At 43.6% G+C, this 15,475-nt stretch overlaps 1 protein-coding gene across 1 annotated transcript in view; it reads right to left on the bottom strand.

Annotated features, from left to right (window-relative positions):
- PKD1L1 (polycystin 1 like 1, transient receptor potential channel interacting) overlaps nt 1-15,475 on the bottom strand; it is a 1,079,023-nt gene that overhangs the window by 1,044,476 nt on the left and 19,072 nt on the right. The window contains exon 2 of the mRNA XM_069216140.1: nt 2,520-2,643. Within this exon, the coding sequence (XP_069072241.1) occupies nt 2,520-2,643 (124 nt within the window). The remainder of the gene's footprint in view (nt 1-2,519; nt 2,644-15,475) is intronic.

Raw genomic sequence — 15,475 nt, 5'->3', positions numbered from 1 at the left:
CAGTGCAACTAAGTTATATTTGAAAGTGTGCACGCAAACAATGAGATAATGAAGTAAAGAAGAGCAGATGAAATTCAAGGCAGAACTCTTGGAATAAAGAGTGGTCTTCCTCAAGTTGGTAGGCCGTCAAAGAAGCACAGGCAATATGTTCCAGAAGACATAGTCTTGAAAATATTTCCAGGTAGACTGTGAACTGAAGTCAGCTCAGAATCAAACAACTTTAGGAAAAATGGCAGACTTAATATGGGCCTGTAGCTTGCCTACATCTCTAGATCAGCTGTTGGTTTCTGAATAAGCTGAATGGCAAAGAGGAGATTATGTATATCGCCAGACATCATGGTGGTACTGATTAATCTTTTGATGATCAGTATAATGGCACAATTGGAGAGCTTGATGCACAAGGGTGGCCTCTTAGACAGATTCAATTGTATTAGGCAAGGTTCTGGGATAATGATATTGTGATTTAGTGCTGCAGATTGCCAACAGTGGCTCAGATACACAACATCTGTCAATGAAGAAAATAAGGAAAACAGGAGTGATGGGTGAATTACTTGAATTAATTCCATTCACTGTTAATTAACCAGGGCTGCAAACTAATCCATCATGTTTTTTTGGTTTTTTTTTTTTAGAACATAAGGTCATCACATCTCTTGAGACAGTGGCAACAGTTTTTTGCTTTAAGAATAGCATATTTTGTAGCCATAGTAATAGGAGTGGCAACCGATTCCATCAGCGAGAAGATGCAATGTATTCCAAACTGTTTTGACAGCCTTCTCCGCTTGTTTCAGAAAATAAAGCTCTTCAGATAAACATCAATGACGTACATTGGTGGATTTATCTTTCTTTCTTTCTTCTGAGATGGGCTACACCACAAGGGCAGCAGTGATAATTTGCTAAGGATGATTCAGGATAATTGAAGGATGAGAGAAATGAGAGGCCATATCAGTGCAGGCATTAAGAATGTCAGCAGATTGAAGACTTGAGTAGAGTATTGTTTGGTACCCTTCCTTAATGTGAATTCATCAGGCAAAGAAATGGAGTAAAAGCCTAATTCAACCATGTCAGGCATTGATATTGACACAAAAAGACTTCCACACCTGTACCAAACTAGTGGTCTAGGCCTTTTTCGTTGTATCACCTACCTCCCAGTGTAAGATTACATTCTTCCTGCCACAACACAAAATTGATAGAAGCCTCAACTATGATAACCTCCAAATGAGCTTTGCCAATTTCTTTACCTCAAGTTTCACAAATAATTTCTATACCGTATTCAGGTTGTAAAGAATGTTTCAGATGGCCCCAATAGTTGCAGTTTATGAAAAATAACCCATATAGTTTGCTGAAGAAGTGCTTTGTTTTTCAGATAAAGCAACTCAAATTTTAATAAAACAAAAACATGTTTCATCAAATATACCACGCTTACGGCTATTATAAGTGTTCAATAGTTCCACTTTAAATGATGCTGCACAAGTTAATAAAAGATGTAAAGAACTTTAAGATTTGTTAACAGTCACACATATAAATCTTTCTTAGCTGTACCAAGTCCAAGCCATTTAAAAAAAAAAAAAAAAGTAGTGACAACTGGTGAAACCAATAAATCCAAACAGGCAGATAAAACTGAGGGAATTGGGATTACCAAACTCATTCACTCGACCTGGTTACACCACTTGTCCCTATGAATACAATACTGAAGTTCAAACAGGGGAGGCTCCTCCGCTAAGGTGTAGCATCGCCCCACTGGATTGTAGAAAAATAAATAAAAAATAATATGATAAGAACAACATCATGTTATTATCATTATATTTTTCAGGGGAGTAAGGGGGCAGGGCTGGGCTGGAACATGCCAGAGGAGGGATATGTGCACCACAAATTGCCCATGTCTGTTAGGCCGACTGTGTTGGGCCAGCCAAAGAGACATGCGCACTTTGCATGTTCTCTATCCGGCTGTATAGGACAGGCGAGTGGAGAACATGCACAGGATCCCATTCCCAGTCTGAGCGGCCTGCTTTGCCGCTCAGACTGGGAATCACAATACTGCTGTCATGCTGGTGACAGCAGCGTTGTGATTGGCCGGGAGCCTGTGTGCAGCTGGGAAGTGGATGAGGACGGAGGGGAGAGGAACGCATCTCCCCAAGATGGTAAGTGTTTTTCATATTTTTTTGGGTTTAACTCTTCCCCCTCACCCTTCCCCGCCACCCCTGTTCAGTGGCAGCTGCCACCGAGTTCAAAAACATCTTCTCATGCCAAGCCATAACATGGCATCAAGTGAGAGAACAAAATAAATACTGCTCAATCAGCTCACCTTGTTTCAACAGATCGGGAGCACATTTATAGAACCAGGAAGCCCAGACTGAATTGTTAATAGTTATTTACCAGCTTTCAATTTATTTTGGCTAATTGTCTTGCAATATATGAAGTAGCTAGTACAGGGACAAATTCTGAATGATGTAAAAGGATTACAAAGAAATTGAAAACAACAATAATATATTAAATTGGAAATTGATTTACTACTACATTACCCTTTCTGAAGGCAAAATTTGGAGCATGATGAAAGATCTACCGCGTGCCCGGATGAAGAGCGATATCCAAAGTCAGACTCTTCTAGAAGATCCACACTGTAGCAGCCCATGTACCAGTCAACTCCTAAAACAGAAAGCTCATTCCTTATTATTATTTTTTTTCAACAAACTGTTTCACAGCTCCAAGACTGTAGCACGCATAAAGTGTTGCAAAAGACGAACGTGTACTAGGTATAATTATAATCTAGGAATACAAAACATTAATTTCATTGTATTATATATTTGTATAGTGCTTTCTATCCCTTTCTGTGGCACGAAAGTGATTAGCCACATTGACAGGAAGCTACACTGAGTGGGTGTGTGGTTAGAAGTGTTTTATCTTCACTTATGTGACAAGTGATTTCATGTTGTGTATGATGACTAGCAAAGTGATGTTATGTTAACAGACAGAACACTTGGTGTGACTATGTTTCTCAAAGCTTCGAATCTTGGCTGGCAATTAATTCCATTGCTTGAGCCTACACAGAGAAAGCAGGGCCTCCTGTGTATTAATTATTGAAAAGTGGTTTGGCAAACCATGGTTCGAGCTTGGAGTGATGTGTGTTTGTGTTACTTACATTTAATGTGTAGGTATAAATGTCCTTTTCCTTGGGAGGCTTTATGGACAATGCAAAATCCCTTCAACATGGAGTGTCTAGCTACAGGTAGCCACAGAAGTGTGTGCAAGCTTGTAACACACATCTGAAAAGGTGAATAAGATGGATGAATGAGACAATGGGTGACGCTAGAAGGTAATAAGAGGAGCGGAGTCTCAAGCCATGATGAATTCTGAAGACCAAGTCAGCAATTTTTCATCGATTAGGTTCACAATTGGAAAGGAAAAAAAAAAAAAAAAAAAAAAAAAAAAAGGTTTATTTGCAACCGATTGACCAATGAAACATGGCAAGGAACAAAATGCCAACTTCCTTCTGGTGCACACTGCCAAACAGGCAGACTAGAGGAGCGACCAGTTCACCCAATTAGGGAGTTACTATCAAGAAGAACAATATTCAATCACTTACAAGTGCGTTTTTGGTATAAACTGTGCCTAATTTGAGCCAGTGTGGAAAACAGCACTCACTTTTGAGGACCGGCACTTATTTTCTCTATCAGACATTTCCCACATGCAAGCGGGGGAAAAAAAACACAAAAGTGAAAGGGGGGAAAAAAACACAAAAGTGAAAGGAGGAAACAGGGAAAAGTCACCAAGGAAGAAAGCAGGAACATACAAGAGCAAGATTAAGGGGCAAGCAGTGTCTGGCAGAGGATTAACGAGGCGTAGGGTTGATTCGGGACTACGCCTCTTTAACAACGTAATTTAGGCACCACCCTATGTGCTTTTTTTAGGGCCACATTATTTACCAAATTAGTCATCTTGATCTTCCTTTACCCACGTCTGTGGAAGATTGGCCGGCCAGGGCACCTAAGCTAATTGGTGTGATCCCTGGCAAGGTCATTCTAAGGATAATGCAAAAGTAGATAGCCCGGTATGATGCCACCAGCAAATGAATACCACATTCCCCTTTCTCAAATTGTGGTTCCATTGCCGGGGCAGGTAGCGGTAAATTACATTTAGCCTATGCTGTAAAAAGCCTTGCTCGAACCCGTGGACGACTGAGCCAAAGTGAGGTAAAATATTGTCTTTAACATTTAAATTGTAAGCAAAAGGCAATTAAAATTACCACAATTCTTTTGAAAAGTCTGTAAGAGATCAAATAACAGATCAATGAATCATTGATTCCATCCATGAACATTTAATTTTTGTTTCAAAGTTTATATACATTGTTAAATGTTTAGCGCCGTTAGTTCCATTCCGCGTATAATTAAATAATATCAAACAAGAAGCAGATGTCAGGCAATTTTCTCCTACAATTTTGCATTACAAATCAAAATGTACTTCCATCAAACACACGATTTCAAAATCTTAACTAAATGCATTTATGGGGTACATCATAATAAGAAAAGCGTAAATTGGACGCCATTAAGCCAAAAAGAGCTAGACCATTTGATTGAACCGATAGTTCTTTTATTCTTGACTTATAAAATGCCTATAATGGCATATAAATGCCTGGCGAGTTACAATATTGTGTGACAGGAGCCCAGTGATTAGCTTGTCAAGTGAAGTCGAGGCCTGGTAGAATGGGGCCTTACTATCGGATACTTTATCAAATAAACCAGAATTTTAACACCAATTTAAAATCTAGAAGAATAAACTTCATCTATACAATGCCTATAGAGACTGTTTTTCCCAAATTCTTATAGAAGGCGAATCTAAAATCTAGAATTCACTGGAGAATGTGGCATGCTTACGGATCCAGGGTCTAAATACTGACTCTGATACAACGCAACAATACACCCCTGACTATTTAACAGTGCTTAATTTGTGCTTGTTGTTTCCGGTGCTGAGCACCGGCACTTATTTTTGAGGGCCGGCGCATATTTTTGAGGGCCGGCGCATATTTTTATGCCTCAAGCATTTTCTGCGAGTAATAGACACATATGGGAAAGACGGAGGAAGAGAAAAAACAAAAACCGTCACAAAGGGAGAAAGCTGCCAGAGTGACCTGAAGGGGCAGAAAGTGGCTGTAAATTGATTTTAAAAAGGCCCGAGATGCTTCAGGTTACACAGCCTCAGTATTCCGTATTCGCACATTTAATTGCAGCAGCCGCGTGTTTGTTTAAGAGGAGAGTTTTGGGCACCGGCACCTTTTTATTTACAAATTAAGCACTGGCCTTTTTGTTTGGGTCGAGAAAGGGTTTGTGCGTTCCTAATCTGAAAATCCCACTATCAAATACTTCTGTATTAGGGTGACGAGGTGCTTTCCATAGCACTAAAACTAATCGGAGCCATATTGCGCACAAACAGGCTGTTGTCATTAGGTGCAATATCGTAACAGGCTGTAGATTCTCACCCCCTCCAGCGCCACAGTGTGCAGGTGCAGTCCTGGCATGTCTGCCCCAACAACATCCCCTTCTACCCATCCCGCCATAGCACGTGCCTGCCATTGTAACAGTTATGTTTGTGGTCTGGAGGCAAAGATCGTTGCGAGTGTCATGGAAACAGGCTGCATCCTCCACATGGTTATCTGAATTTCCCGAAATGCTGTTTAACCATCTAGATCTGGATCAGGGCATTCTTTGAAAAGAAGATAATTAAAAGGTTAATAAACTACAGATTGATGCTAAACTTGTAATGTCACACGACAGTAAGAATGGCCTCCCAGCTTGCAAAGCCATCTTGAACCAAGATGAACTTGCTATGTCCCAATCAATCAATGCAGTCAGAAAATAACATCTCAGGTAAACATGTCCAGAGAGCAACAAGCATATCATGCTCTTAGGGCCATCACTGGAAGCCTATGTTTTGCAACAGCAGTATGCAGGTGCCAGGGGAATCGTTAGTCTCTGTCACACCTCCCAAAAGCATAGTCTCAGTGAGGCATCAAAGTTCAGAGTCGTAGATAAAGCAACAGAAATAACTGTTGTGAGACTTTGTGTGAACTTGCCAACGTCGGTGTCGCATATGAAAGGAAAGTGCCCCTTAACACTAACAATAATGTTCGTATTTGGAGATCAACTAGCTTGTACCAAACCAATGAGCAGAAACCCACGACAGAAGAACACCTGGCAAATCCACACCAGACCAACCAACCTTCAGCACAAGACATATAGGACAAAGATAAGACAAACGAAATGCAAAAAGACATGTTAAGAATACAGAGTAGGATTGTCTCTCCCTTTAGGGCAGTAAAGATTAATGTGCCACAGTACAACAAACGACATACATGCCCATTCCCCCTACCACCTCACCCTGGGTTCTCTGTTCCGTCCTGAGGGGTGCATTTACTTTGCCAATACCCAGAAACGTAGACTATCAGAGTTGAGGTACTTCTAGAAATGTATAGTGTCCCCAAGATTTGAAGGTGATCTGAGATGTTGCAGTCTGAAGGCACTACCAGAAGCCAAGTACATAGAAGATTACATACGGTGAATGAACAGTCTAGTCCACAGCCCAGTGAAAAAAGCACAAATAATCACTGGGTACCATGCAGTCAAAACCTCAGGCACTGTAGGACACCTAAAAAACAAAATCTCCAAAAGGCAAAGTTGAAATGTCTGTGGAGAAACTCACCGAGATAGATGATCAATGCAAGTGGGTTGAGGTTTTCAGGTGTGGGATCCTCACTAGGCTGAGGTCAAAGGGACAGGCAAAACAGTCTTGATTTTCCAGTAGGTTACACTCTCTAGCCTCCTTTCAGGTGGTGTAGTGAACGTGTCGGAGTACGGACAGCACACAGTGCGTTAATGAAAAGAAGAAAAAAGATGGTGGCGCAAGTTCTTGGCTCAGAAGGGTCAGGTGTATGGCTAGACGGTTGTTTTTTTCTGGGGGTACATAATAGGAGATCCCGGGGTCTGCAGGCTGTCAAGCCTGGCATACAGCCACTAAAGTGGCAATATAAACCTGTTTGCAGGCCTGCCACCAGTAGCCTAGTTATACAGGTTTTAACTGCAAATTCGAACCTGACAAAATAACCCCTTTTGCCAGGATTGAAGCTTACTTTTAAATATTTATGTCACCCACAAGTCTGCCTTATCCATAAAGGCAGGGTGCAAGGCATTTAAAAAGGTAGGACATGTAAAATGTTAATGTTAAACATGTTCTTAAAGTGAAAATGCTGTCAAAGCTATTTTCAATGTAGCAGATTTGGCGGTTCCATAGGAAAACATAGCATGCAATATTAAATGCGAATCCTGTATCTCAAGAATTAGTCTAGCTAGGAAAATTATTAAACAACTATTCAATTCAGTGGTGAGGTAGGATTTGCTTTCAATATTATGGAAAAGTAACTTTCAAAAAGTTACACTAGCACAAAGTTTTGGGAAAGTAAATCTGCATTTTCATCTCCCACTTCGGCCAGCCAGTATTAGCATTTAAATAGGCCTGAATGTGGTGTGAACTTGCTCCCAGGAGCAAAACAATAGGCTGACCTGAAAGGGTATAGATGAGCCCTCTGAACTGGACAGAATAAGCAAAGGGGGTTGGGAGGATCCTTTTTAATATGACAAAGTCAAGTCTTGCTTGACAGGTGTGCTTTTCGTATGATACTTGGGAAGCACTTCAAAGAGGCTCCATCAATCACAAGCAAATTGTAGGTGACACTTGGGAAGGGCCCTGCTGTTGTCTTCCCAGCCAGTCAGGCCCCAATCACAGTGGATTTCATTTGAAATTACAGTGTCACAGCCGGATTGCCAGGCTTCTTAGGTTTACATATACAATTTGGTGTGCACTGTAAGGAAATGCCTCCTTGGCATGGTTACCCCCTGACCTTTTGCCTATGCTAAGTTATGAATTGAAAGTGTGCTGGGACCCTGTTAACCAGGCCCCAGCACCAGTGTTCTTTCACTAAACTGTACCTTTGTCTCCACAATTGGCACTCAGATAAGTCCCTTGTAACTGGTACCCCTAGTACCAAGGGCCCTGATGCCAGGGAAGGTCTCTAAGGGCTGCAGCATGTCTTATGCCACCCTGGGGACCCCTAACTCAGCACATGCACACTGCCTCACAGCTTGTGTGTGCTGGTGGGGAGAAAATTACTAAGTCTACATGGCACTCCCCTCAGAGTGCCATGCCAACCTCACACTGCCTGTGGCATAGGTAAGTAACCCCTCTAGCAGGCCTTACAGCCCTAAGGCAGGGTGCACTATACCACAGGTGAGGGCATATGTGCATGAGCACTATGCCCCTACAGTGTCGAAGCAAAACCTTAGACATTGTAAGTGCAGGGTAGCCATAAGATTATATGGTCTGGGAGTTTGTCAAACAGGAACTCCATAGTTCCATAATGGCTACACTGAAAACAGGGAAATTTGATATCAAACTTCTCAGCACAATAAATGCACACTGATGCCAGTGTGCAATTTATTGTAACATACACCCAGAGGGCACCGTAGAGGTGAACCCCTGAATACCAACCCGACTTCCAGTGTAGGCTGACTAGTTTCTGCCAGCCTGCCACACACCAGACATGTTGCTGGCCACATGGGGAGAGTGCCTTTGTCACTCTGTGGCCAGGAACAAAGCCTGTACTGGGTGGACGTGCTTCTCACCTCCCCCTGCAGGAACTGTAACACCTGGCGGCGAGCCTCAAAGGCTCACCCCTTTAGTTACAGCACCACAGGGCATCCCAGCTAGTGGAGATGTCCGCCCCTCCGGCTACTGCCCCCACTTTTGGTGGCAAGGCTGGAGGAGATAATTAGAAAAACAAGGAGGAGCCAGCCACCAGTCAGGCCAGCCCCTAAGGTGTCCTGAGCTGAGGTGACTCCTGCTTTTAGAAATCCTCCATCTTGAGAGTGGAGGATTCCCCCAATAGGATCAGGGAGGTGCCCCCCTCCCCACAGGGAGGAGGCACAAAGAGGGTGTAGCCACCCTCCAGGACAGTAGCCATTGGCTACTGCCCTCCCAGAGCTAAACACCCCCCTAAATCTAGTATTTAGGGGCACCCCAGAACCTAGGGAACTAGATTCCTGCAACCTTAACAAAGAAGGACTGCTCACCTGAAGACCTGCAGGGAAGACGGAGAGGACAACTGCCTTGGCCCCAGCCCTACCGGTCTGTCTCCCAACTTCGAGGAACACTTCAATAGCGATGCATCCAACAGGGACCAGCGACCTCTGAAGCCTCAGAGGACGGCCCTGCACCCAAGGACCAAGAAACTCCTATGAACAGCGGCTCTGTTCAAAACCAGCTACTTCTTGGCAACAAAGAAGCAACTTCCAAAGACTTCAAGTTTCCCGCCGGAAGCGTGAGACTTTACCCTCTGCATCTGAAGCCCCTGGATCGACCTGCCGAAAATCAACACCTCAGGGAGGACTCCCTGGCGACTCAGAGCCTGTGAATAACCAGAGATGACCCCCCTAAGCCCGCACAGCGACGCCTGCAGAGAGAATCCAGAGGCTTCCCCTGACCGTGACTGCCTGTAACAAGGGACCCGACGCCTGAAACCAACACTGCACCTGCAGCCCCCAAGACCTGAAGGAACCGAACTCCAGTGCAAGAGCGACCCCCAGGCGACCCAGATGGTGGCAGCCCCAATGAGCCCTCCTCCCCCCCCCTTGTGCCTGCCTGCATTGATGAAGTGACCCCTGGGTCTCTCTATTGCTTTTTTATACAAAACCCGATGCCTGTTTGCACACTGCACCCGGCCACCCCTGTGCCGCTGAAGGTGTACTTTCTGTGGCTTCTTGTGTCTCCCCCGGTGCCCTACAAAACCCCCCTGGTCTGCCCCCCAAGGACGCAGGTACTTACCTGCTAGCAGACTGGAACCGGGGCACCCCTGTTCTCCATAGGAGCCTATGTGTTTTGGGCACCTCTTTGACCTCTGCACCTGACCAGCCCTGAGCTGCTGGTGTGGTAACTTTGGGGTTGCCTTGAACCCCCAACAGTGGGCTACCTGTGCCCCAACTTTGAGACTTGTAAGTGTTTTACTTACCTTCAAAACTAACCTTTACTTACCTCCCCCAGGAACTGTTGATTTTTGTGTGTCCACTTTTGAAATAGCTTATTGTCATTTTTACAAAGACTGTACATGATATTCTTTTCATTCAAAGTTCCTAAATTATCTAAGTGAAGTACCTTACATTTAAAGTATTAACTGTAAATCTTGACCTGTGGTTCTTAAAATAAACTAAGAAAAGATATTTTTCCAATATAAACACCTATTGGCCTGGAGTAAGTCTTTGAGTGTGTGTTCCTCATTTATTGCCTGTGGGTGTACAACAAGTGCTTAACACTACCCTCTGATAAGCCTACTGCTCGACCACACTACCACAACATAGAGCATTAGATTTATCTATTTTTGCCACTATCTTACCTCTAAGGGGAACCCTTGGACTCTGTGCACACTATTTCTTACTTTGAAATAGTATATACAGAGCAAACTTCCTACATGCACTTTAAAGGGGGTTAAAACAAAAAATATTGGTGTGTATTCACTGGCTGGTGATTGAAAGCTCTGCTTGGTTATATCAGACATCCATCTCTGAGGTTGTTGTGGGTACAGAAACTGCATTCAACTGGATTTTTGTGCTAGATGTGGGAGGCCACTGGGGGTCACCATAGTACACTCCCCACACACATCTCCAGGCTTCAGAGAAAAGGTTTTGTGTGGCTGAAGACTTTGGTCATCTTGGAAATGTTCTAAGTGGGCAAGGTTAGCCCCAGGAACAATGCTTAATTTGTGCTTGTTGTTTCTGGTGCGGAGCACCGGCAATTAGTTTTGAGGGCCGGCACTTATTATTTTGCCTCAAGCATTTACTGCGAGCAAAAGACACATATGGGAAAGACGGAGGAAGAGAAAAAAAAAAAAAACAATGTCACAATGGAAGAAAGCAAAAAGCTGACAGAGTGAGCTGGAGAGGCAGGGAGTGGCTTTAAATGGATTGAAGAGGCCTGAGATGGCTTCAGGATTATGCTGCCTCAGTATTCCGTGTTCACACATTTAATTGCAGCAGTCGCATGTTTCAGAACAGGGCTTTGGGCACCAGCATGTTTTTATTTACAAATTAAGCACTGCCCAGGAACCTTTGCCCCTTTGGTTAGGGCATCCCCAGCAATCACCCTCATCCATTAGCTCATGCCAGGCATAAATGTGGCACCTTCCGGCACCCACTTCAGAACACTCACAGACCTGAGGAATATCAGAAGAGGACTTAACCTGCTGTCTGCAACCCGAGAAGAGCCCTGGAGTACTGGACTGACTGACTGACTCTTTCTCTGACTCTCTCTCTTTTCGACACTCTCTCATACTCAGGACAAAGTAGTGGACTGCAAAGGGTCAGAAGGCTGACCTCCTGTTAAAGCTACAGGTACACAAGTTACAACAGGCCTTGTCCTGCAACTGCCCAGTTGACCAGTTTGCAACTGGACATGGACTGGACTCTCCTATTGGACTCTGGTTGCCACCATGCGAGTCTCCAAGTGTCTCCCCATAGATCTGTGGAGTGGGGAGGCTTCGAAAGGGCACTTCTCAGATGGAATGGGTCAAAGGACTAAATTTAGAAGGTAACATTTTTGACAAAGACAAACCTGGTTAGGATAAATCCGACCCACACTAACACAGTCCAAGTCAAATTGAGCCTATGCCTTGTTCTACTGCAACAAGTGACCATCATTGTCACTTTGGGCTTCATGAAGCAATTTCTAATTTAAAAAAATAAAAATATTATGCATTCATAGTTTCAGTTCCCCTTAATGGATTGTTGTAATTTTGTTTATTGAATTTTGCTCTATTATTCTAATTTGATTTGGGATTTTTCATGTTTTGCATTTCAACTTTATTACCGTTTTAGCACTGCATAAATACTTTACACATTGTCTCCAAAGTTGAGCTCAGGTTTATTTGGTCACTTTAATAGTTCATGCCGACAAGGACTACGATTATTACTTGAGATGGGTACGGACCTCCCTCTACTTATAACTCAACTTCTTACACCATGCGATCATAGTTGTCCCAAAGGTGCAATTGATTTTGCAGTCTGCTGGACCAGAGGACATCAATTACATTGAATAATAAATCTTGATTTCAATATATTTTCCCACTTTCTAAGCATCACTTGCCAAGCTAATACACCTCCTCAGTGCATCCAGAGTCATGGATGTTACTCATGTTGTTTCAACTTGGTCAGATACCCATCATGGATATACTAAACTCAGGGCACACAATATCTCTCAGCGCTGTTGCAGACTCTAGTAAAAAGAGTCTTGAACACATCTTTTGATAGGTCATGACTCATGATGCAAAGTCTTCTTCTTTATTAACTTTAAATTGTGTTCCCCAATTGTAGTAAACAGGAATTTTAGATTTTCTTTAAATAGGATAGGAGATAAAGACTTGACTAAGTGAATCAAGATTTTTACCTTGGGTATATTAGAAAAATAGAAGAAAAAAAAACCCCACTATGTCCTTATAGTTGTTTACAGGTTTGATGATATGTCAAATAAGCTACTGTTGGGTCAGTTGATGGCAGTGGTTTACACCCAGTCCAAGTAGGGACCTCACTCTAGTCAGGGTAAGGGAGTCACACAGCTAAGATAACCCCTGCTCACCCCAAGCAGTTTGTCGTATCTCAGTGGCAATGTATAAAGTATTTGTATACACACATAGTAACACAATGGAATCACCACAAAAAGGTGCTTAACACCAGTTTTGAACAATAGCCAATATTAATCTGAGTAAAACAAGACCAAAATGAAAAAACATCCAACATACACAACTAAAGATACTAATTTTCAAATATTAAATGTAGTATACCACTTAGAAACCCAAAAGCTCCAACTGGGACTATCAAAACGGCTTTATTAAGTCACTTCTGACAGCCTAGTGTCACCCAAGAGGGAGCGCGGCCAGCCACAGAGTCATGTAGACCCCGGTTACAGTACCTCGGAAAACGACGGGGAAACAAATATGTTCCACGGAGTCGAAGAGGTGAGGTGTCGCTGGAACCGGTGTGGAATTGGTTCCTTACTGCCGCTTGGGTGGCGAGGAGCTGGTTCCTTATGGTTGCAGAGGAGATGGTGGCGCGTTAGCAGCAAGGAATTGGTTCCTTACAAGAGGGGGGGGGGGGGGTGGTCGATGAATCCAGCATGTTAATACACAAGGTGTGGACATCACACCAAGGGGTCACAAGTGCTGCGGCAGTCTCGGAGTCAGGTGCTATTGATGTCGGTGACACAGCACTCTGGACTCACAATGTGGCAGGACTTTGGAGGTGCTGCGCCGGCGTCAGGCCAGCATTGTAGGTCATGGTCATTGCACTCAGCGTGGACCACGGCTCCGGTGCAGGCAGCGGTGCAGGGTCAGAGAGTGGCACCGATTCCAAAGTCGTTCTGGAAGTCAATGCACTAGTTTCTTCTTTTGTTACAACTGAACTCCCTCTCAAGGGGCCAGGAACTGGACTTGGCACCTCTTCGCAAGTTGGGACTCTCAGCAAATGAGTCCAGGTGCTGACAAGTGAAGTCTTTGATGTCAGGAGAGTTTTAAACAGTAGTCAAGGTCAGTCAAAGCCCTTGGAGAACCTTTGGAAGCAGGGTGTAGAAAGTCAAGGCCAGTCCTTTCACTCACAGGACAGAAGCAGCAATGAACAAGCCAGCACAACAAAGCAACAGGCAGAGTGGCAGGTCCTCCTACAGCATCCAGCTCTTCTTCTTGGTAGAATGTCCTCAGTCTAGAAGGATTCAAACTATGTGGAGCAATAGGTCCAGTACTTATACCCATTTCTGTCTTTGAAGTAGGCAAAATACAAAGAGGATTCTTTGTAGTGCACAAGACCCTGCCTTTTCCTGCCCTGGTCCCAGACACTCCAAGGGATTGGAGACTGCTTTGTGTGAGGACAGGCACAGCCCTTTTCAGGTGCAAGTGTCAGATCCTCCCACCACTAGCTCAGGAAGACCAATCAGCCTGGTGATGGGCCATCAGTATAGGCAGGACACACCTCAGCTTCCTTTGTGTGACTGTCTAGAGTGAATGCACACACAGCCCAACTGTCATCCTGACCCAGACATGCATTCAGCAGACTGGCAGATGCACTCCCCTCAGTGGACATGTGTATCTGGCCAGCCTTCTGGGTTAAGAAGTCACCTGATCACCTCACTCTACTTTATATTACAAGCAGAAGCCACACTGACACAATCCCAGGCTAGAGTGAGTTGGAATGTGATCAGGGTGTAGAGCTCACCGATAAAGAAAAGGCATTCTGCTATAAACAAATCAGCACACTTTCCGCAAATGAATACTGCACCAAAACCAATGAAGGGGAGAGGAACATTTACGTGGGAAAGTCACTCAATTTTCCTGAACTGATATACATAAACCAAAAATGGAGTGAGTCTTTCAAAACAAACAGATACTATGCCATGCTCCTTAGTGCTCACAACATATTCATAAAACTAGCTGACAGAGAGAGCAGTGGCAATTCTGAACCTCACCAATTACAACACACAATGTTACGTCTGCTGGCTGGTAAAAGGAATTACCAGATTTTGGATAAAGATCAAACCCCTATTTCAGGAATGAGATTTGCACACTCACAGAAAATACAAGTGGCTGGATATCTAAAACAGAGGCTGACTTTTTGGTAGCAGATAATACCAGGACACCAGCACTTTATGTTCTACCTAAACTACATAAAAGGACTGTTCCTGTCCCGGGTTGTCCCATAGTGTCTGGTTTTAATTCAGTACTAGAACATGTTCTACCTAAACTACATAAAAGGACTGTTCCTGTCCTGAGTTGTCCCATAGTGTCTGGTTTTAATTCAGTACTAGAACCTCTCTCTAAATTCAGTAGCAAGTTTCTGAGACCTACGGTAGAAGATACTACCACTGACAGCAGGGTTACAAGGACCTGTGACACCTGTGACATCAGCTTTGGGATATCAGGTATGACCCTTCTAGAAACATCATGATTGGACTAGATCTAGAAAGTCTTTATACTATACTGCCCCAAATAGAAACTGCAGTTAATATAAAACTGTTATTTTTCCATTCCTAATTCAGAATACCCCTAGACATTTTGTCGTGCAATACATTTATCTTGCCCTCACTAAAAATGTATTTGAGTATGGTGGGACATTGTACCTACAGTCACACGGGACATCTGTGGGCAGTACATCTGCCCCAAGTATAGCATCCATCTATGTACACTATCTAGAGGAAAATAAAATCCTGTGTGACCAAAACCATTCAGAAATAAAGTTGTAGAAGAGGCACATAGATGGCATGCTGCTCATCTGGTAAGGGGACTTTGAGTCTACTGGGTTGGTCTTTCCTGACCTGGCTAATCAATCAGAATGACTATTTAAAATTCACCCACGCTGTTGAGTGAAGTTCTCCCCTTTCTGGGCGTCATCAAAATTAATGA

This window comes from Pleurodeles waltl, chromosome 2_1 (assembly GCF_031143425.1).
Source record: "Pleurodeles waltl isolate 20211129_DDA chromosome 2_1, aPleWal1.hap1.20221129, whole genome shotgun sequence".
Taxonomy (NCBI): Eukaryota; Metazoa; Chordata; class Amphibia; order Caudata; family Salamandridae; genus Pleurodeles; species Pleurodeles waltl.
Note: the sequence above shows the minus strand (reverse complement) of the source record. Positions and strands in the feature narration are given on the sequence as shown.